Below are 23,299 nucleotides of genomic sequence, written 5' to 3'. Positions count from 1 at the left end.
AAATTCTTGCAACCTTTTAAATACAGACAAAATATATTCCACTCCACTTTGTTGAAATACATAGCTCAAGGACAACTTCTGGAAGGGAAGAAAACATTTTGCAAGGCTGTTTCTCCAAATAACAATAAACAAGAGGATTTCCCACTAGCTTGCATCTCTTGCAGTTACTTTATGCTGTGGCTCTGTCTACTCACATTCCTAATCCTCTTTTTCCCCCTCAGGGCTGCCATCCCAAGGCAGAGTGATGCTGTGCCCAGGTGCCAGCCACCACTCATCCCACCACTCGGCAGGAGAGCACAGAGGCGGCTCACGACAGGCTGATCTCCTACGGCCAGATTTGCAAAGGCACATCACCGGGCCAGCACACCATCCTGTCAGCTAGGGTCCCACACGGGTCTCAGGTTGCCCATTCTAGATAGCATTTTCCAGGTGCAATCTCATATTCCTTTTTTTTCCTGGAAGCACCAGGATAGGCAGCAGGGCATGCCAGGTATCCCTCTGTAAGCAGAGCAGTTAACTCTTTAGCTTGGCCAACTAACTGTGCCAGCACATACCACGTAACAGCTGAGCACGAGTCGACCACAGAGCAAGAACGACTGTGACAGATGAGCCACGGTGCTGCTGAGCGAGCAGGCTCCACCTCACCGCGCTCCATCTCTCTGCAGCAGCAAGGATTTAAAGGCCTGACAGAGCAGGTAAATCCTGTCACAGCTTTATGGAGCCAAACCTAAGGATTCAGGAGGACAAACACACCCCAAGGCAAATTCAGCCTGCTCTGAGCAAGCGTTTCCCGTGGAGGACTCGGCAAGATTAGTTCACATGAAGGAGCTCCCTGCTCTGACATGCTCTATACTCCAAGCACTGCAGACCTGCCTATCCCAAAACTGGGGCACAATTCCCATGTGCAGTGCATGCTTTTGCCCTTAGCTCGAATTATTTAATACAAAGACACCAAAGCCAGGTATCTCCTGCTGCACATTCCTTATTAACACTGCAAAGGCTAGAGATGTGGCTGTCTCCACCTCTGCACTGCTCAAAGCAGTAGGTAACACATGGAGCCACACGAAGCACTGCATGGGTTGCTCATGTCCCAGACCAGAGCAGTGGGGGGTCTGACAGATAAATAACCGCTCCGGGGATTTGGTAAGCCTTCAGAGAGGAAGGCTAATGCCCAGCTCTAGGAAAAGGAACTGGATTTGCACATACAGCACCAAGGCTCCCACTCTGTGCACAGCCCTGTACCCACACGAGAGCCTGGTTGTGCACTGAGCCAGCACACACTGACCTCCGCAGAGTCAGTGCAGTCAGGGCAGCCCTCCTGCAGGTGCATGATCTTTTTTACTCACTTCTCCTTGGGCCACTCAGTAGCCCCCAAGGGTACAAACTGCAGCATAAATCTCAAGAGCAGGCTTGCACAGTATTACTGCTTGTATAGGAGCTAGGAGAATGGCACCTGTCCAGTTGACTCCATCCTCCCTCCTACCATTTAGCACCACTGATCCTGAAACTCTGGGCCATGACCCTCCTCTGCAAGGGACCACAACAGAAATACCAGGTCCCCTGCCCTGAACAGCCTTCCATGGCCAAGATATTTCAGCACACACAGTCCAGAAAGAGACCTATTTATCACAGTTAGTGCAGATGGGGACAGCATCTGCACACTCTTTTCTTGATAATTCTGTATTTGTTACATAGGGACCAACCACCTATTTCATGCCCAAAGCATTGACCATTTTTTTTTAGCCCACGTGAACTTGATACTGCCCTTCATTGCATGTAACCCGTACCACAGCTAGCCTGCCTGGATTTACACTTGTAGCTTTCTGGTGCTTCCCACTGGAAGAAATCATCAGGTTGCTTGGTTAGGCTACCAAAAAAAAAAAAAAATTGCTTTCCTTAGGTTACATCAAAACCAAATAATGCACATCCCATGGAAAAACTGCTCTTCTGAGCTCCATTCCTGGTGAGACCAAGCCTAGGGGAAATGTGGCTGTGTTCAGGCACTAACAGTAGTCACGCTTTCAGGCTACAATTTCAAATAAGGTTTTTGTTTAAACAACAAAACCAAACCAAAACTCTGGCTTTGATGTTTAAGTGGTTCTGGCCTATGACAGAGAAACTCGCCATGCCTTAGGAATGCTCTATATGAAAATCGGGTTTACATAGATGCAACTGAGGGCAAAGAAACAAGGTCAGTGGAGTTATTCACACTGCTCACTTTTAAACTCTTCTTCCTTATTCAAGTTACTTATTACATCTCCTTGAAAGCATAACTTGCATATTAACCTACCTGAATAGTTGTTTTCTTGAAAGGGGTTTTAATTAAAAGCATTTAGTCTGGTAACGCTTCTGTGCCACAAGATCGCACTGGATTTGGTGCAATAGTCACCGTTACAAACTTAGCCCTGTGGCCACACTATTAACCCACTGATCACAGCTTCGCACCTTACAAAACAAGGACAGGAATTATCGTGTGCTCTACAGATGGCAAAGACAAAGGCACACCAAAATGAAGTCATTTGCCCAAGACCACCCAGCAAATGAGACTGAAACACTTGCAGCATGCCAGCCACACAAGCCCTAGTTCCGAGTGGCTCTCGTAATTAATGATCTAATCATGAATAACTGTGTAACTCCAAATGCAGAACACCAAGAGTGCTTTCCAGCAGGGTGAATATTCGGCTAGCTGAAAACACAAAGCCCAAGGTCCCCTGACACTACTACTTTTTGCCAATTATGCATCAGAAACCAAACCGAATCATTCTAATTGTTCAGTGACCACACACTGTGCATCCCAGAAGGTAAGGCACTTCTTCGAGACAGTGTTTCAGCTTCCAGCCCAGCATCTCCGTAAATCAGAGCATCAGAAGGGTTTTCCGCTGCTTTGCTGAAGGGCTGGCCCGGGGCCCCAGCGGGGACTTACACACAGGTTTTCCCAGCAAGAAACAGCTCCTAGATAGGGTGCCACTTTCCACCTCCACTGGGTACCAGGGACTTGTGCTGCAATCGCTAAACTCCCTAAAAATCACCTGCTCCCTAAAGATGCTTAGCACCTCTCACCCCCACGGGCACTCAGAAAACCGGCTGGCACCAAGCACCTTCTCCAACACAGGCTGAGGGCTCCAAAATCCTCCTGACTCACCAACCTCTCAAGACAGATTTGAGGGGGCAGGGGGAGAAAAAAAAAAAATCCCACAAATTAGGTCAAAAGCTCCTGGAAAATGCCAATTACTTTATAAATAGCAGATTGCGCTTGGATGCCATTTAATCTCAGCTTGTTGTTGTCAGATATTAGCTGAAATTCCCTGCTTTGCTTCAGCTGCCATATTCAAGTGCCATCTATTCAATATTAATGAGACGGATGAAACAGGATGAGACTAGGCTGGTGTTTTCTGTGATAAAAGATACTTTGTGGCAGAAAGGAGTTCATTTAAAAGCCTCACAGATTACTCTTGGCTTGGAAATGACTTACAATATACAGGAAACAAAAGAAACCATTTTCAAATGTAATTAAAAATCTTAATCTTCCAATTCTGTAAGCTAACAAAGGAGTAACCATTGATTCATTGTTTCTCCTGCTAAAAACAACAGCTGCAAGTTGAGTTACCTGGCCACAGCTAGGGAAAGCTTTACAGATAAAATTGTTAACGTGGGATTTGAGAAATTACTTTTTTTTCCTCCCTCCCTCTGTCTACACCCTTGCACTTACACACATGCAAAAAATTTCAGTCCAGAACTCTGTGACTGACCAGGATAGAAAAGGCACAATGAAACCTGCCATAGCTTGACTCAGACACAAAAAATTCACAGGAGGAGAAAGAAGCAACCAATGGATGTGAGGTGAATTTACCACTAAAGCAAGTCACCAGATGACCTGCAAAATCCCTTCTCCTCTCAGGGTCTTGACGCGAGGATTTGAAGACTGTGCATATGTTCAGTCCCAGACGGCTGTGTTGAGCCTTATCATCATTGCTAGCGATATACCTGTTCATAGTATGACAACTTTATCTTTTAGCTGTAAAAGCTGAAAATAAGAACTGTTTCCAGTTATTTAATTCAGGAATTTCTACAGATTTCAGTCTCAACATCTCAGACTAGGAACAAAACAAAAACAAAGACTATTCCCATATCATTAGCCATGTTGTTTCTAAGTAAGTTCCTTCTGCAGATATACAAGAGATTTAATTCCACTGATTAAAACAAAAGGAGACAAAGAAAAATCTTTAATCATATGAAGAAGCAAGAAAAGGAAAATCTAACTACATTTATGCACAACTTCTTTATTGGCAACCCTATACATTTCTTACACACATCTGGAGAATTTGGGGTAACGCACATTATTGCACAGAGACACCAAGAGCGGGTGTCAATGACAACCAGATACCTTCACCTTTCAAGGTGCAAATTTCTTATTTCCAAGTCAAGCTGCTGCCTGCCAAATTTTATCCTGGAAAAATAAAGCCAGGACTATCACCCTGATATTCTCCATTCATCTGAAAACTGCCAAAACCTTCTAGGCTGACTCAGATTGGAGGAGCTGACTTGTGAGCTTTGAAACACCAAGATTCGGCTGTGGCTACAAGCAGGAACCTCTATCTGAAAGAATAAAAGCAGACTTGCAGTTTGAACTCTCCCGCAGTTTGTGCTCTCGTACTTTACTGCCAATCAGTCCCTGTGCTTCCCTGTGACAGAGGGAAACGCAAGCTCACACCATCACCGAGCAAGACATCTACTGAACTCACTCCTCTGCCACCAGAACCATGTTTACAGACAAAAACAGAGGCTGCCACCAGACTGTCAGAAACTTAATTCGAGCCACGTTAATGTGCTTAAGCATTTAGCACCCTCAACGCATTCAACACATTTCTGGTAAATAGGTGGTTGAGTCTGTTGCTTGCACAGGGCATCGTACTTCACATTGCACCCAGTCAACCCTCCAACAAACACCCACAGACTTCACAGAACACCTTCAAATCCACAAACAGCCCCAAACAGTCCTGCAAATCATTTACAAAGATCTCCGTCAGGATTCAAAACACTTAATTTCTCCCCTTCCACTCCTATCACATGAGAGATGTGAATATGATTTCTGAATGAAACACAGGAGACACATGCAGATTTCCAGAAATAATTCCTATTGCAACTATTGCTGTTCACAGGAATCAGTTCTCAGGAGCTGCTGGCAAAGTGGGCAACATCTGTGGCAAAACCAAAATGTTTCTCAAACAAGTCTTTGGCTATTAGCTTGTGCCAAGTATTCATGACCTATCTGGGAAAGAAATAACCCATGCCATTAGATTACTTCAGTAACATATTTCAAGTGGCTAGATCCCATCTGAAAATAAATCTGGGATGCAGAAACAGTAACAGAAAAAAAAATAGATAATACAAAGATCTAAAGAAGCTGTAAACCGACATGGAAAAGAAACCCAAACAACCCCAAAACCCAGTAGTAGTCTTCTCTTTGCCACCACTTTATGTGGTATGATACTAAAGAAAACAAGAAGCCTAAGCCTGCAAGAAAAATATTCAACTCCTACATACTTTCACCAACTTCAAAAGCTCTAATTGCAGCTTCAGATGCTAAGGCTACCTAGCCATGGGAACAATCTGGATTTTTAAATAGAGTCCCAGAAATAGCTCAAGCCTTATCAACTGCAGGGTTCAGCAAAATAATTGTACCACTAGTGAAATGGCACCAATAGCCTTTGGACTACCTGTTTCTTGCCAGTCGCATCACTTAATATCAGACAAGCAGAGAGTGCAGCTGCAAGGAGAAAGCTTGCAGAAAGGCTGGCTCTTGCTAACAGAAATCCACAGGCAGCTTTTCCTCCTTCTCACAGCTCTTTCTCCAATGCCTTGTGAGGCCACGCAGGCCTGGCCTATCCCTGCATTAATCACACCTGCCCAAGCCGTGGATGAAACCAGCTCTGGCACCTCTGCAAGTCCTGGCCCACATATGTCTATACCAGGCACCACAGCATCAAGAAGATGGAAGGGCATCCAGATGTAATGCAGCAGCCAAGAAGAACACTTCTTATTGCCATCTCGCTGAGTGCATCACACAGCAGCACAGAAAAATGGCACTTATAGGGACAAAGAAGATGATTTGGGGCAATTCTTTGTTACCAGTGCTCTTAACTAATACAGCAAGACCCTGAACTTGGTTATCCACCTCTCATCTGGAGCATTCTCCACCAGTATTAATGCTGAATGCTAACAGCACTGTGGTGTTTGTCTGAACCATTATTACGCATCACTTACTACAACAGGCTGGAGAGCTGTTCACAGAGCTGGAAGTGAAGGCAGCTAGATACTGTACCTAAAAAAAGCTTGAAGTACTGTTGTGAGGCTTTTGTTTGGTTTTACATCACCTGGTTGCATGCAACTGTTCTGACCCAAAACTGCTTCAGCATCTTTACCTGTAAGAGCCACTGTAGCTATAGGACTGAAGCCTGGAACCAAACCAAGCCACCAAAAAGGCTGGACAAGGCAGAAGAGTTCGCAAAGACAAGAGAAGACCGTGTCCTCTCAGCACGTCTCCTGCAAGGCAAGCCGCAAGCTACAGAGCAGCCTTGTGTCCATGCACAACCTCAAGAGGAAGAATACCAAGAGCAAAAGGAGTGATGGCCCTCACACTGCTCCAGGGTGGGCAGCCAGCCAGCAACGCCATCTCTCTTGGAGGCTGCAGGGGCAGGAAGGGGACAGAGAAAACATGCCTCAGCTCTGAGTAAACATTTTACTTCTCAGATTCATGCTGCTTAATCAATCCCCATCGTTATTTCAGAGGCCCTACTCAGGCAGAAAAAACGATTCTCTGTGATCTCATCTACACCAAGTAAGGATTTTCCAAGGATGTCCATCAGATCCTGACTCCAGGTCAGCCCAATTCATGCCACTGGCCCCGAGCTTGTGGTGGGCTGAACACGTAACCTGGCCCAGGACTGAGGCTGTGCTGAAAACAAGGCAAGGAGGAGGCAGGTTCCCACCATTGTTAATGAGAGCAACAAGAATTGTCTGAAACAATTTCCTACTGCAGACAAGGCACAGAGGTGAATAAAGGAAATCAGGAGTTCACAAACTAAAATACACTCCTGTGTGCACCACCCAGGTCTGCTTTCCTGGCACTGGCAACTGAGCCAGGCCCCAAATAGCCGCGCTTAACAGTGGAGAGCAAGTAAGGAAGCCCAAACCCATGCCCCCGGCCACCTCGCAAGCACCACCCAAGGCCACAACATTGCCACATTTACTGGGAGGAGGGGTCCACAGCCCTGGGCTGATCCTTGGATGACACCTGACAGCAGGGACAGCTCAGCCTTGCACTTGGAAAGGGACAAGCCTTCAAAGCAGGCAGGACACTGCCAACCTGTGCTTGGAGCATGACAATCCACTGCCTGCCTGCGGGTCCGTCCCCAACCCACCTCGTCCCCGCAACCTCTCTCACTCTCAGCTCTCTACCTGCAATAGCTCTTCTCCCACCTAGTTGCACCTCCGTCAGTGAAGACGACCAGACACTCAGCACAGAAACAGCCACAGAGACAAGGGTGTATCCCTCTTCACAGCACTCGTCTCACTGCTTAAGATCAGCAGCTGTGGCAGCTCCACTCCACCCACCAACACACACGGACTTGGCTTTCCCAAGGCACTGCCTCACAGCTTGTGCTGATCTCAGTGGGTGTTGGTGGATCAGCTGCTCAAAGAGAGACAAAAAACCCCACAGATTCTTCACCTACATCAGTCCTGCTCTACCTTCTCGTCTCTTTCATTCCTTCCCCTCCATGGAAACTGGCAGTCTCTTATTATAAAGTATTTTTAAAACAGATTAAAGAATACACTTTGCTGTTTCAGTCTCTTAGATAATGTTTTCCACTGCACTCATGTAAAAATTGTATTCCAGCCTCATTTTCCATCTTTTTTTTTGTTTTAATTAGAGGGGAGGGGGCATAGTTTGTGTGCGTGTCTGTCAGGTTTGCTCCTTTAAGTAGACTAAGCTACAATTCTGGAAACATTTACAATAAACAAATAAAAAGAAGGGTGGTGAGGCCAGAGCCCTCCTCTGTGCTCCAAACTACTGAGAAACCATTCAGGATGCTGGGAATTAACACAGGAGGAAGAAGAGAGTCCTCTACCTACTACATCCCAGTTTCTAGACTGCCAGTGGTGTATCTCCCACTGAGGACAGCTAGAGCCCGCACAGATGACCACATGCGTCCTTCCCCTCTGATGTGTGCTTCAGCATACGCAGGGCTTTCATCAGCTGAGCGGGCCCACGGCAGCCCCCGGCACTGATCCTGCCAAAACTCTGCTTATGCATGCCTTGACATTTACATCCTCAGCTCAGTCTCTATTAAGTCAATGAAATTACAGGCAGCGCATTACACATGTGCCTTCACAGCTGTGGGATCAGGGCCTTAAAATGAAAGCCACCCATCCGACCGAAACACACCCTGCTCAGCTACAATTAAACACAGACACTTCAGAGCAGTTCGCTGAACTTATTTTCTATGCATGCTTTTACAATTAACATAAAGTCATATCCCGCCAGGATCTAAAAGGTTGTGACTCAGGAATGTTATCTTAGTTTTAAGTCAAACTGACTCGCTTTTCGTTTCATTCCGTCTCCTTTCTTTCCTCCTTCCTTTAATTCTACCCCCGTGCTCCCTCCAATAAAACTCATACCACTCAGGGCCCTTACAAAACAATTATTACACTGAAAACTTGATAGTCAAACATTCATCAGCTTTGCTCTACTGTATAATTAATTATTTCTTCAAACTCCCTACCACCCCCCAGCAACACAACGGCAGCATGCAAAGAGGATTAGATAAGAAGGCGTATGAGATGAAATGCCCCAGCACCTACCGACTACCAGCCCACCATCCTTTCTTCTCTTATCACCTCAAGATAAAACAACTCTCTTCTCCAAAAAGCAATGATCCTAGAGGATGACTCGTCTTGCCCATCGGCTGCTTCGGAGGAAGCCAAGTCCCCTCATCCTTCCTTCTCCCACACATACTTTTTTTTTTTTTCATACTGAAGTATGCTCTATTCTGCAGCCAGTCCCACTGGACTGGACTCAGTGGCACACACGTATCAATTTAGTTTAACCAGTACAAAACCCTCTGTGAATGCTGTTTTGAGATTGCTAGTGGACTTTGATTAACCAAAAATGTGAGAGCAGCATAGTGGCATCAGTTTAATATAATGACAGCAAAACAAAGCAAAAACACATATACAAGAACAAACCATAATCACATCTTGCTTATGAGCATTTTGCTTAGGAGCATAATTTCACCACCTCCAGTAACACCATTAACCCCATCTTCATTCATCTGCTTTGCCACATCAGAGGAACCCTATAGCCCACCCCACTCCTACTAGCATAATAAACACTATTAAAAAAAAATCATCTCATCCTGGTCACATCTTGAAGACAGACCATTTTCTTATTCTGAGAAGGAGCCACATTCAAGTCCTCAGCTCACGCACAACATCTGTTTTACTTGCAATCGCTGAAAAAGTTACTGGGAAGTCGGTCAAGTCTCTCTCCCTCCCCCGACCGACGATGCACAAAAGTGCATTCAGACCGGTCATGGTGGAGTTTCATTCACATTTCTGCAAGCTGGATGCCAGAGAGAGACTTTCGTTCTTCGGGAACAGCATCTGTTAGTTTTCGCGGGTTCTAGGTTTTATTTTTAATTCTTTCCCCTTGCCCCGTAAAGGGGAAATCCTTTGTCTTTCTCAACATGGATGTAAGAAACTCCCACCACATCCCAAAAGGACGGTCACGCTGGAAGATGCGAAACACGTGTGCTCCTCGGTAGACTTTCAACGCGGGATCTGCACGACTGCTCGCACCGCAGCCCAGCGCCCAAAGCCTCTCACAGGGGCTGCGGGCACCGCTCCCCCCGCCGGGACACAGCCCTCCCGAGGTCTCCCGCCCACGGGAAGCGGCGGGGCAGCAACACCCGCGGCGAGCCACCAAACGCGGGAGCAGCCCGGGGAACCACCCCCGGTGTCTCAACGCCAAGGGCTCCGACAGCGGCTTCCCGCCGCCGCTACAACAAAGAGCCGCGGCCCCAAACCGGGGCGAAAAAGTTTTGCGTGGCCGCCCCTCCAGCCCCGGGAACGGGCAGCGGCGCCCCGGCACACGGCCCCGGCGAGCCCGCTGTGCCCCCCGGCAGCGCGCCCCGCAGCCCTCCGCATTGCACCCCCGGCACCGCACCCCTACAGTCTCCGGCACAGCATCGCCGGAGCTGCACCCCTACAGCCCCAGCGCTGCACGCCGCCGTACTGGGGCAGTCCACCCCCAGCAGCGCGCCCCCGCCACGGCATTGCCCGCCTCCGTCCTCCGGCACCGCAGCCCCCGCATCGCCCGCCGCCGCCGCACCCACCGCCGGTCTGCCCACGGCCACGGCCATCGCGGTGCAGTGCTGCGCTCCCCGGCCCGCCGCCTCTGCGCTGCCTGCTACTGCTGCAACATGGCCACCCGGCGGGGAGGGCCCATGCGCAATGCAAAGGGGCCGGGCGGCGAGGCGGGACCCCCCCGGCCCTCCCCCGGGGCCGCCGGCACCGCCCCGGCCGCCTGCAGCCCCGCGCCCGCTCGGGGTACCCCGAAAGCGGGCCGGAGCCCGGCGGGTTGCAGTCAATCCCCACCAGCCATTGCAATTAACCCCTCTCTTAGCGAGGCCGGCCTGGCCGCTCCCCCCCAGCCCGGCCGCTGGCACCCGTGCCCCTCACCTAAAAATGTCACTCGCTCTGACATCCCCGCATCGACGGGGGAACGGCTGAAAGCAAAAACACCCATCTGTTCCAGGGGCCCTTGTAAAGAGATGACAAAGCAGGCGGCTGGCAGGGTCCCCCTGCTACCAGTTTGGTTGAGAAGGAGGACGGGGATTCGGTAAAGAGATGTAACAGGAATCAGACGGGAGCTCCCACAGCTGGGGCTGTTTGCCAACAGGAGCCCCTAATGCCCTCCTGCAACGACATAAGGGGCGAAGCCAGGCACCCTGGTCCTTCTTGTTTCTGTTTGTCCCCCCCTGCTCAACACACCACACACTTTTTAAAGAGACTGGGTATATCAAAACAATAGTCTTGTCCCGGTGGCCAGTTGCTCTCCCACCCCAGTAAGTGATTTCCAAGCACAAAGGAAAGCACAGCCAGCTCCTCGCTGCTCCAGCTGCCCAAACGCTGAGCATTCTGGTGTTAATTGCGATATCCCTTCAGCTGCAAAGGTGGAAGTTGTAGGGCTAAATTCAACACGTCTGCTCACAAACTTTAAACCAAGCCAGCAATTAGGGAAAGGCTCAGCAGGCTCAGATCTTGCAGCATTTTACAAGGCGTAAAACCCCCAAAGGCAGAGACCCAATTCTATACACACACATTAAGGGCATGTTGAATTACAGATGTCTGAGAGGTACCCCCTGATGTGAACACCCACCACAGAACCAAGGTAAAAGGCCAAAAGGATAAAAGCTGAGAGTACCTCCTGCAAAAAAATAACGCAGGGTGGTAACTAAACAGATCTCAGTGGTACACTTACCATCTGCACACCCTTTAGCCTAAAGCTTTTACCTTTTCACTCCAAAAGCCATTTTGGTACCATGGTGAAAAAAACACATAGCAGGGCTACAAAGTTCCAGGCATTTTCTTCCTGCAGCTCTTTTTCTCTTTTTTTTTTTTTTTTTTTTAAGGACTCGGGAGCTGATATTTAAGAGTGGTCACCCACACCTGCATGTGCAGCCCCAGATGGAATGGGAAACAAGGGTGGCCCCCGAGCACCAGCTGGTACTACTCCTCACATGGGGCTGAGGATGTGCACCTGGGGCAGAAGCCCTGAACTGGGCAGAGACAGGTGCAGCTATCATGAGCCAAACTGCTACACCAAAAGCTAACGGGGTTTCTACCAGGAAAATTTTGCAAGCATAGTGAACGCGGTACTTTTATCACACTAGCATGTTAGGTGTTACTGCTGATATCCTAGGGAGATTGCTATACTAGACTCATGTTGTTGCTCCTGCAGCAAATTCCTCCCGCTTGCACGGCTCCAGGTGAGGAGATGCTGAGCGTGCCCGTGCTGGGAAACGCACTCGGACCAGTGCAGCCTCTAGTGGAAACTTGATGATCATATCTAAAGAGCTGCCCTCCTTTCACCCATGGGTGAGGCCAACGTAGCCTCCCCTTGTCTGAGTTAGAGGCATGTGTGATACTCCTGCATCAGCATAACTGAACTAACACAAACATCCATGTCTGCAAAACCCCAATGTGACTCATCGTGTCCTTCCTTGGTCCAAAGCTGGGAGAGCTGTAGCCAAGTTTTTTCCCTGGTACTCATGCATACAGACCTTCCCTGGTATGGGTGTTCATGCTGAAAGAGTAGGAGGGAAAAAAAACCCCACAACATCAAAACCAAGAAATGTTCTGCAATCTGTCTAGATCTCGGCTAGCATAGTTCCTTGCATTCCTAGTGTTCAACAGGAAGAGGCAGACCTCTCGCTCCTGAAAGTTTCATAAATGCTGCTAAGAAATCCATACTCATGCAAAGGGAATCAACACTCACATTCTAGAGCCCCTGCGGAAACTTTTTCACTGTTTCCAATGCTTTTTTACATCATTTTGTACATACAGCTACAGGGCAATTCGTCAGATTTCACAGGATGAGAAAATTGACAAACAGACACAGAGCTTGGGTTAATTTGCCTGCTGCTTAAAAACAACCACAAGCATAAACAGCATCATTTTTTGCACAGCAATAGGAATCTACAAGACTAAGTGGTAGACTTTTAATTTGTTTTTTAATGTTGAAGTAATGTTTGATCCTGACTCCATTTTGTGATTAGCACTTCTCACAACTTGCTCAAATTTCACCCAAAGAATCAAAAGACCTGCTGTGTCCAGATCCTCCAAAAAATATGAGACTGGGGTAAATCTAGCCATTCTGAAAACTACCCACAACCTAAAGCAAAGAATTTACAGACAGGGTAAATCATTACCGCATAAGGGGAAATAACAGTCTCTTTAAATCTCATAGCATGAAGCAGCTAATGAAGTGACTCCAGGTAGCAGGGCTGCGCTTCTCCTTGCCTGCATGCAGCATTTTACCCCCTGAATCCCAAAATGTGATTTGCAGCTCAGGCTGTAAGGGGAGAGATGTGTGCCAGCATTGAGTCTGCCTCTGAATCAATACAAACTATGCTTTCAGCACATTTCCGCATGTGCCCACAAAGGTTCTCAACACACGGTCATAACCAAATGGGTTTCAACCACTGCCATGTTATTGTCCATCGTCTGAGCTACCTGGTAAGCGACACACTCCCAGCCAGCAGTGACTGCCAAGCGAGATGAATTAGCTTAACCCGTTTCACTCAAACAAGCTCAGCGAGGTTTTCCAGCCTCAGCAATGCAAAAGCATCAGCATTCGGTGCCAGTCTCAGTCCTGCAGGTACTTCAGTGGTCACTTCACATTACCTGAGAGTGTTCCACTGACCTCAAGAAAAGAGTTTACAGGGTGAGAGCTAACATTTCTTAGGAGAAAACCTCTACATTTTAGTCAAAGCTAAACTTACAGTAAACAAGATCATATCTCCAAGTGTGTTTAAAAAAAATATGATAAAATGGAAAGCTGTAAAATGTTACTGCTTACACCTTAGATCATTAAACCAAACCAACACTTTCATAGCAGTGTTGCCATTTGCCACTGTTATTTACTTGGATATTTTATCTTCACAATCTACTTTCCTCTCTTATTTGTGATTACAATTATATCATTATGCTCCATTAATTTCATCTCAACTGCTTCTGCTGAGAGTGTGCTGCTGTCAAACACAGAATTATGACTGCAATTCAGGGCTCATCAGAAGAATGGGGAGAAAGGTATTTATGCCTTGAAGAAAGAATGGGCAAAATGATAAAATATTAACATGAGCCTTATGCTTTTCCCACCACCTGCCCCCTACTCAATGGCACAGCAGTGATGGGATGCAGCCACACTCTCCTCCAATACAGACCACAAGTAAAACCAAAGGCAAGACACAGCAGCGCATGAAAGTGCACTTACTCTTGCTGTGCAATCTAAGTAACCCAAATCTTGGCACTCCAGAAAACTTTTCTGATACATTGCCTAAAATGTAACTTTTGACCTAGAAACTTCAAAGTTTCTTTTAGGACTGCTGCCAAAACTCCAGAAGTTACAGTTTAGCAGTCCTGCAGCTCCACAGGGCAATTCATCCCCCAGACCAGCAAAATAATGTACTATGGCAGAAACTAACAGTTCAGAGTCACCAATCCAAAATCACAGACCTGCGTAGCTTGATTATTTGAGAGCAACACTGCTGCGTACATCCACTCTTGCAAGTGTTGGCAGCGTCTGACCCTTAAAAGTTATGCTGAAGTTCTGTGTTACCGAAACAGAAATTACAAACCTGTAGACACCACCTATTGCAGTCTCTGCTTGAGGTTTGTGAAGGTTGCATACACTTCTAGGTTTGCAGTGGGATGGAGGATATTCCGGCTGCCTAGATGACAGGCAGCTAAAAACATTTATGGATACCCAGGAGTCCGCAGTAGAGGTGATTTCTGGAGCATGACTTAGAGTCCAATCCAGACCTCTTGAAAGCCAGCTAGTCTATATTAAACTGCATCCCTCTATGTGTCTGGTCCTTGACTGTAAGACAGAAAAAAGAGCACACTCCTACACTTTCCACCTGCTATTCATACTCCAGACTCCTTGGGGCAGGGGCTGCCACTGGTGTATACAAGGCAAACTGCACTGATCTTACCCATCCCTCTCAGCTGTGATGTACACACTCATGATAATGGCATCAGCAATACAGAACAAGATCAGATCTCCATTCTCTAGTATAACGTGTGTCCAACCTACCTCAGCCACACAGTGAATACAGAGATGATATGAGATATAATTTGACTTCAGGCACTCTTGGTATTTGTGTGTGGTTGTCGTACATGGGTACAACCCCACAGACTTGTAATAACAGCTGCCCTGAACCACATCACATTGATTTACTTTTATTGCCAGTGGCTCAGGTTGGAAGACACCTCTGGAGATGGTCTGGTCCAGCCCCTGGTCAGGTGGGGTCTCACAGAGTGGGACTGTGTCCAAAGTGCAGTTCTGAACGTCTCTGAGGATGGAGACGACCACCTCCCCAGGCAACCTGTTCCAGTGCTTGACCATCCTCAATGTAAAGGAGTTTTTCCTCACACACAAAAGGAATTTTTGGCATTTCAATTTGCGCCTATGGCCTCTTGTCCACTCACTGACCCAACGACTGATAAAACGCTCTTTCTGCTCACCGCATGCCAGCAAATTAGTCTTGCACTTCGGAGAGCACTAGCAAGGCTCCTCCAGCCCCTCTAACCCGCTTCCCCCCTTCACCGCCGCCGTTCCTCTCCGCTGTCGCCGCAGCCCCGCGGGCCACCACCCCGGGCAAAGGCAACCGGGGAGGCTGGCGGCCCGGCTGCGGAGGAGGAGAGGAGGAGGAGGAGGAGGAGGCGGAGAGCCCGAGCGCGGCAGGAGGCGGGTTTCCCCGTCGCGGCAGCGCCGCACACCTGGGTACAGCCCCAGCACCGACGTGCAGCACCGAGTTGGAGTACCGAGGGCCGGCCCGGAGCATGGCGCGGGAGCTGAGCCAGGAGGCCGTGCTGGATTTCCTCTGGGCGGCCGGGGGCCGAGCCCCCAACACGGCTCTGCTCCGCCACTTCCAGCGCTTTCTCCGCGACCCGGCGCTGACGGAGCAGCAGCGGCGGGAGCGCCGCGAATACTTCAAGAGCCTCGTCAATTCCCTGGCCACCGTCCACCCCGCCGCCGCCCCCGGCGCCTCCAAGGACATCGTCCTCCGCCGCAGGTACCGCGACCTCCTCGACGAGGAGCTGCCGCCGCCGGAGGAACAGCCGGAGCAGGAAGCAGAGAAGGACCCGCCGCCGTCCCGACGCGACCCCGACCGGCGACACGGCCCCCAAGAGGAGGTGGCGGAAAAGGGGCGGCCCGGCGGGGGGCAGCTCCCCGGGGCCGCCGTCGCGGGGGGCTGCGCTGCCCGGGGCCGCGGCGGACCCTGCTGCGAGTGCCGCCGGGCGCGCCGCGCTGCCGCTGCCGCCGTGCCGGTCCCCGGGGCGCCGGTCCCCGGGGCGCCGTCCCCCGCCGGGCCGCCCCGCTCCCGCTCCCCGCCGCCGCCCCCTGCGCAGCCGCCCCCGTACCGGACCCGGCCGCTGTCCTCGGGCCTCTGGGCGCTGCACCGCGACGGGCCACCGCGCTCCCGGCCTCCGGCGCTGCCGCCGGGTCCTGGGGCGCTGACCCCCGCTGTGCCACCGCTGTCCCACTTGCCGTCCCCCGCCGGGCCGCCTCCATACCAGAGCCTGCAGCCGCCATCTGCCAGACCGTCCCGGTCCCCACCGCTGCCGTCGGGTCCCGGGGTGCTGCCTCCCAATGGGTCAGTCCCGTCCGGGTCCCTGTCACCACAAGGCTTTAGAGGGCCGCCGCCATCCCAGTCCTTGCCATCGGGCCCCGGGGTGCTGCCACCTGACAGGCTGCCTCGCTGCCAGGCTCCGCCACAGCCTCCCGCCAGGATGCCCCTATTGAAGAACCCACCACCCTCAGCAAGCTCAGGAGGGTGGCCACCCCCCCCATCATCCCAATCCCCACTGCTGTCATCGGGACCCAAGGTGCTGTCCCGTCCCGGTCCAACCCTGTCCTGGTCCCCCAGGCCACCCCTTGCCAATCCACCCCTAACCCAGTCCCTGCAGTCGCTGTCCGCCCCTGGGGTGCTGCCCCTGTCCCGGTCCCTGCAGACACTGCTCCCCAGCCCCTCCCCGTCCCCATCCCCGCCACTTTTATCAGGTCCAGATGTGCTCCCCTCCACCAGGCTGCCCCCATCACAGTCCAGGTCCCTGCAGCAACTGCCCACCGGGCCATCCCCAGCCCCACCGAGGGGACCCGGGGTGCTGACCCCCAACAAACCAACCCCATCTCAAGCCCTGCTGCTGTGCCCTACCGGGCTGTCCCCATACCAAACCCTGCCACTGCCATCAGGCTCTAGGGTGCTGTCCCCCACCACACCACCAGCATCCCAGTCCCTGGTGACAGCAAAGTGCCCCACAGGGCCCCCAGCCCCAGAAAGCAGCCTGCCAGCACTGCTGCCTGTCTTCAGGAGCATCAGGTGCCAGCTTGCTTTGTTGGATGTGCAGGGTATCCCCTCATCACTGCCAGATGACTGCGGGCGGCAGCCCCGCATCATGCCCTCCAAGAGCAACCCTAGGAACATCCAAAGCCGGGGGCTGTCAGTGCCGCTGGGGAGACGGGAACATGCCTGGCTAGTGGCAGTGTCAGCAGGGTGCTGGGACGAGGTGCGGGGGCTCTTCCTGGAAGAGCCAGAGCTGGCCCTGCAGCGGGACTTCATGTCGGGCTTCACAGTCCTTCACTGGCTGGCTAAGCACGGCGATGGGCCAGGCCTGCAGGAGCTGGCAGCAGCAGCGCAGCAGGCTGGGCTGACTCTGGATGTGGACGCCCGCTCAGGTTGTGGGTACACGCCATTGCATCTGGCTGCCATACATGGGCACCAGCTCGTCATCAAGGTGCTGGTGCTGCAGCTGGGGTGCCAGGTGCAAGTGCGGGACGGCAGCGGGCGCCGGCCCTGGGAGTACCTGAGCAGCTCTACCTCAGGGGAGATCTGGCAGCTCCTGGAGGCACCCCGAGGAACGATTATGTTCCCCACGCAGCCCCTGGCCCGCAGCGTGTCTTCTGTCAGCAAGGTCTCGCTGTCCGCTGGCAGGGCGACACTGCCTGCCTGCCTCAGGCCGCAGCACGGCCGTGGGGCAGCATCCCACCAAACTTGCAGCGAGAGTGACTGAGAGACACCTCCCTGGCACACCCTGCCACTGGAGACAGGACCCTGGGGGCCATCCCACAAGGGAAAGCCAGGCAGGCAGAGAAGAGCTGTGAAACAGATTGAACCTATTGAAGAATGTACTTTTAAATTAATTCAATGAAGCGTTGTCTGAGCCTCTCTGCCCTTCTTCCCATTTCTCATTTTTCCACCAGTGAAAGGATGCAACAACTCTGCTGGAACTACATCTGAGGCAAGCCCTACACAACCTACAGGGCGCACACGAGCTGCTGGGAGCAGCCACAATCACCAGCATTAGTAGCATCATGGGTTTGGGGGTCTCAAACTCCAGTGTGAAGCTCCCAGACTGGCCACAAACAGGGCAGAGTGCTTGCTTTTGCTTATAGCGACAGATTCTTGTTGGTCCTGGGGTTTGCAAAACACTTCTTCGCACCACTTAAATCCTGGGGAGTAGCTAAAACTGCATCCCTTTTTAATCCCAGCAGATTAAGGATGAGTCCTGCTTTCAAAAATGCAGCAGATCAAGGTCCTGCCTTCCAGCAAGAGTCCTCAGAGAGTGACCAGCTGTGGCAGAAGGCAGCAGCTGGAGAGCCCCAAGTAGAGCAGGGTGTAACACACCCACGCTGTTTCTCAGCCCTGCTCCTCCCCACAACTGCCCCAGGCTGCCCGGCAGCACCGATACTGTCCCCTCCTTCCTGCACATCCAGTCCCTTTCCTCACACCGCAGGACCAGGGAATGGTGCCCACGTTGTGGCTAGAGGCCTATTCTCATGCCTGAGGGTGGAAAGCATTGCTGCATGAATCTGGGTTAAACAGAAAAGGAGCTGTGCCACAGTATGGGTCCCAGGTTTGTTGAGGGAAGGCAGTTTTGCAACCAGAGCTACATTTCCCCAGAGACCCCAGCCCTAAATTGCCTTATAAGTGTTTATGTGATGGAAGTGGGCGAGACTGGGGGGTCCATGTGCAGGCAAGAGATATTCAGTGTTATCATTCCTGAGAGCTTGCAAATAACAAGCTGGCTTTAGAATTCTCCCTGGATTACATGTGTCCTGTAATGTTCTCTGATTTAGCATAAATGATCTTTTAAACAGTCCAAAAATGCAATAGGTTAATCTTGCACCTAATCTGGCTCTCCTTTATGAAGCCAGGAAGACAGCTAAGATGGGGGCACATCACTGCCTGGTTAATGCTGGCTCTGCTTCAGCTGGACAATTTAGGGCTGACCAGTGCAGTAGGTGGGACTGCTCATGTATTTGAGACGTGCCTAAATGTCTGCAGTTTCAGGGAGGAATGGGAACCAGGGCAGCAGAACCTGACATTGCACAACATGAGTGCTGGGGAATGCCTTTGAGTCCTTGCTCAAGCACTAATTGAGGTCTGCGCTTTGCTTGGGGTTTATTTGAGGGAGGAACTCTTTCCTGCAGGAGGGAAACTGCTCTGCCTGCCTCTGTGGCCACAAAAGGTTGTGGCCTTTTCCCAGTCTGGTTTTCTCCTTTTGCAGGGGAAAGAGCTCAGTAAACCAATTCACTGTTCTGTGAAAGATGGTTCCTCTCTGAGAGGATAATACAAGCTTGAACTCATATGAAATTCAACTCTGACATGGCTTCTGAGCCATTGGCACGGACGCTTGGAGGGCTTCCTAGGAACCCCGCACAACACAAGTCCTAGGTTTGCCCTTCCTCAGCACCAACACATAAAGTGACCGCTGCCTGGTAAAATGCTCAAGTCTTTTCCAACACATTCAGAGCCATTGCCACAATTTGCATCATGCATCAGGCCCCCTCAGGAAAGGGCTCTCTAAAGCCCTCCCTAAGCCTCGGCTAGAAGCTCTTTTAAAAGTAATCTCCTGACGGTGGGTATCAGGGATGCCACTGGATTCAGGGTGTACAGCGAGCTTCAGGGAAGAAACTCCAAAAGAAAGCAGTTTGTGAGCTGACCCAAGCTAGGTAGCAAGAGAGGGGACACACATTTTCAGATCAGAAACAAGGTTCCATCCCTAGAGCAATCATTACCTTTCCACTGGCTGGTGGGGAGCATACTTGTGCTCCACAGCCATCTACAGCTTCTGAAGAATAAAATTTTCCCCTTACTATCTCCAGCTTGCTAAGACAAAGACTGAGAAGGACAGTGCTACCTTGGGATTCTCATTTTACAGCCTGTCCATGACCTTTCTCCATGACGCAAGTCAAAGTAGCACTTTTTTTCTGCACACTGTTGCAGACCTCGGCTGTCATCTTTTTCAGAGTGGTTTTTTCTCCCTAGCAGCATTTAGTTCAGCAACCTAATATCAAGATGTGGAATCATTTTGTGACCACTGTTCACTCACCTTTTGAGACGACACAGACAAGCTGCTTTCTCCAATTTTTAAATTACAAAGCAACCCTCAGGAAGTCTGAACTTACAAAAAACTTTTCCTACTGGATCCATTGTGCATTCAGTCTGGTTTATCACCCTAGGATTACTTAGAAGTTCTTGGATTGCCAACATTGGCAATACAGCACAGCTCCTACACCACACTGTTTTTTAAAGCATCACTGCTTGTAGGAATAACCACTTTTAACCCAGAGGAAGCCTCAGCCTCCAGGTTTTGTGCTGGGGAAATATGCAATGGACAGGACGAACTCAATTTCCAGCTCATTGCAGAAGGCAAGGCCAGATCTTTCATTAGCCATGTCTGGAGGAAACACATAAAGCAGGTAGGGCTGTGCATGGATCCCAGGTGCAGTCTCCCTGGAATAACCCACCCCTGGATACACACACATGCAGCCTGAGCATCTCTGCTTCAAAGTGCTCCTCACCTCCTTGCTACTTACTCATCAGCCTGCCTGGCCCATTCCACACCCGTGCACGCTGCTGTTTCCTCATTGCAGGTGGACGTGGCTCCTCGCCTCACGCCCAATCCAGGCATCTGATTTCACACCACCCTGAAACACAGGCCATGTCACGGATTAATGCGCAGCAGGACTCTGCCCTCTCCTTTCATTGCTTTTGAAAACACACCTCCCACTTGACAGCTGCTGATGATAAAGTCCACCCCTCCGCACTAATATGCTTATCTCTAACCAACTGCTTTGAACTCTGAGAGCCACATCCTTCACAGGAGGGGGTGGTTTTTCATGCAGAAGCCTTTGCCCATCACACACCATCAAGCCTGTGAGCTCTGAGACTTATAAAGTTATGGTAAAGGTAACCCTGAAAGTGCAGTCCCTCCCTGCTCACCACCCCCCCGCTCCTGGGGCACATGCTTTCCCACCCACTCATTAAACGGCCAAAAGCAGACAGCACAGCAGAACTGGGTGTTGATCCTGGTTCACGCGGTTTCTCTTAAGGTCTCAATTATGTCCCAAATTTGGGCTCTGATTAGACTCACTCTGCAGCCTTTACTAACAGAAGCTGCACAGGTGAGTTGGCAGTCTGATGTGACTGCTCAGTATTTTGTTAGTCACCAACTATCCTCTGCTCATAGGGTCTTGTCACTTAAGCCTGACAGAATGACTCCTCAAATCACAGGAGTTTGCAAAGCTGGTGCTTAAACTAGCAATCATCTTTGCTGAATGGGGTAAACCCAGCACAGAAGGGGGAATGCATCAGTTTGAGTCCTGTTTTGTGGCAGAACCATTCTTTGAAGATATGAAGCTCCTCCCACCCAGCAAATCAAAGCTTTCCATCTGAGAGGAGCTCCCCATCTACTAACAAATCAGAAGCACACCAAGCTTCCCAATCTGAAGCATTAGTGTGTGTCTGAGGTCCGGAGTCTCACAATAACTCCACAGAGGACAAATAGCTTTGCACAGCCAAGCAAATAGCAGGCCTTATCACAAGTCGTCCAAAGTCCGCATGGGAGTTCCATGCTGCTGGTAAACACAAGAGATTGCTTAGGAGAAAGGGGAAGGTCTTGAGTCTCTCTTAGAGAGGACGAGAAACACCTTTAATGGGGAGTGTTACTGCTACAGGGACACAGAGCTGTGCTCCCTCCACTAACAAGTACTTCACCCTCCTTATCTCCCTAGTGTTTCTCGCTCTGCGTATTGTGATGGTATCTGAAGTGCAGGGATTTAGGCTGCTCTCTTATCAGAGATAAATGAGTACATAGGACTGCAGCCTTGCTGTTTTGGCACCCTGTCCTTGGCCACCCAGTGCCAGCACTCAGTCCTGTGATTTGTCTCTTCTCCTGGTCCTGGAACAAAATGGGGAGCTGATAAGGCTTTGGGCAGGGCTTGTTCTCAGAGCCCAGGTGGTTTGCAAGCCTGCTAGTGGCTAGGGAAGACAGTGGGGCTCCAGAGCTAAAGCCCAAGGGAAACACAAATGCTGCAAGAAGATAAACTCTCATATAAGAAAACATGTATAAAACAGTCCAACTGCATGAGAAAAACTTGCTCTTTTCCTTCCTAGATAGCTGCTCGTATTAAAATAATTCATCAGCTGAGTTTCCAGCTCTGTTTGTGAGTCATAACATTGGTGACAAAGAAGGTAAAGCCTGAATCTTGTTTTTATATTTTTCTGCTGGAGGTTTATAAGCCCTAAGCCTGTTACCTTGTATTTGTTCTCCCCACTTGCGTCCTGGTCACTGCAGTCCACAGGCAAAGGCAAGGAATGTATCGTTGCACTAGGAGATGGTAGTTCACAGCAAGCACAAGCAGCTGACAAAACCCATCAGAAATAACTATAAATAACACCTCTTTTATGGATGGGGGATGAGCAATGTTGTTTCATAACACATAGTATCTATATGTCAAAACACATCTGTTTCCAGAAAAAGATGAGCCACTGCATGGCACTGTACAAAGTTGTACATCTTGTTGACTAGATGTGGCTTAAGTGTTTTAGGGGGGAAAAAAAGCAATGAAATGCTCTTGCCCAGGCAGGGCAGCTTCCAGGCAAATGGCTTTAATAAATACTGGCTACAGGAGGCCAGTAAGCCTGGCAGTCTTGCCTCCGGGTTAAGACGCAGAGATAGGCACAGTCAAGGGAAGCTGCACATTTTTTCTTTGCATAAACAATAGAATCGGCTTAGTCATCTGCTGAATGGCATGCTCAAGGGAAATGCAGATCTTTCAGTTCAGGAGTTATTTGCATCTGATTTGGATTTTTTTGTCTCTTTGCTTTATAAATACTGAATGATGATTTAAGCAAACATCTTGCAACTCTCCCCTATCCTTGGTTTCTCGTTGCTGCCTCACATCAAGGCCAAGGTTGCTGTTACTGCTTGTCTATTGATGTGGCACGACTTTTCAGCTGCTGGATGGTCTGGTCAACAGCAGTCATGGGTCTGTATGTCCATACACACAGACAGCACCTGGAAAAGTTCTGTTCCTCCTGCTTGTGGCCAAAGGGGAGAGCAGATGTAGCAGTGCTTAGTCTGGATTCTGGTATCTTGCAGGCTTTTGCGGGTGGTGCTGTTTGTCTGTCCTTGGGCTGAGATCTACAGAGGTGCTGTGGGATCA

At 50.1% G+C, this 23,299-nt stretch overlaps 2 protein-coding genes across 5 annotated transcripts in view; one reads left to right on the top strand and one right to left on the bottom strand.

Annotated features, from left to right (window-relative positions):
- The window catches only part of SEPTIN11 (septin 11), a 53,031-nt gene extending 42,532 nt beyond the window's left edge, over positions 1-10,499 (bottom strand). For all 4 annotated transcript variants that reach the window (XM_065633849.1, XM_065633846.1, XM_065633847.1 and 1 more), the window contains exon 1: positions 10,395-10,499. In XM_065633849.1, coding sequence (XP_065489921.1) covers positions 10,395-10,421 — 27 coding nt within the window. In that variant the 5' untranslated portion in view covers positions 10,422-10,499. The remainder of the gene's footprint in view (positions 1-10,394) is intronic.
- A 5,128-nt stretch (positions 10,500-15,627) lies between these two features.
- On the top strand, positions 15,628-17,859 carry SOWAHB (sosondowah ankyrin repeat domain family member B). The gene has a single exon (XM_065634908.1). The coding sequence runs from the start codon at positions 15,628-15,630 to the stop codon at positions 17,857-17,859; it is 2,232 nt and encodes a 743-aa protein (XP_065490980.1).
- Positions 17,860-23,299: the final 5,440 nt, after the last annotated feature.

The sequence above is a fragment of the Caloenas nicobarica genome, chromosome 4 (assembly GCF_036013445.1).
Source record: "Caloenas nicobarica isolate bCalNic1 chromosome 4, bCalNic1.hap1, whole genome shotgun sequence".
In the NCBI taxonomy this organism is placed as follows: Eukaryota; Metazoa; Chordata; class Aves; order Columbiformes; family Columbidae; genus Caloenas; species Caloenas nicobarica.
Note: the sequence above shows the minus strand (reverse complement) of the source record. Positions and strands in the feature narration are given on the sequence as shown.

Bases quoted from the DNA above. Each gene is read 5' to 3' on its own strand.
- SOWAHB (XM_065634908.1), top strand. From the start codon at position 15,628: ATGGCGCGGGAGCTGAGCCAGGAGGCCGTGCTGGATTTCCTCTGGGCG.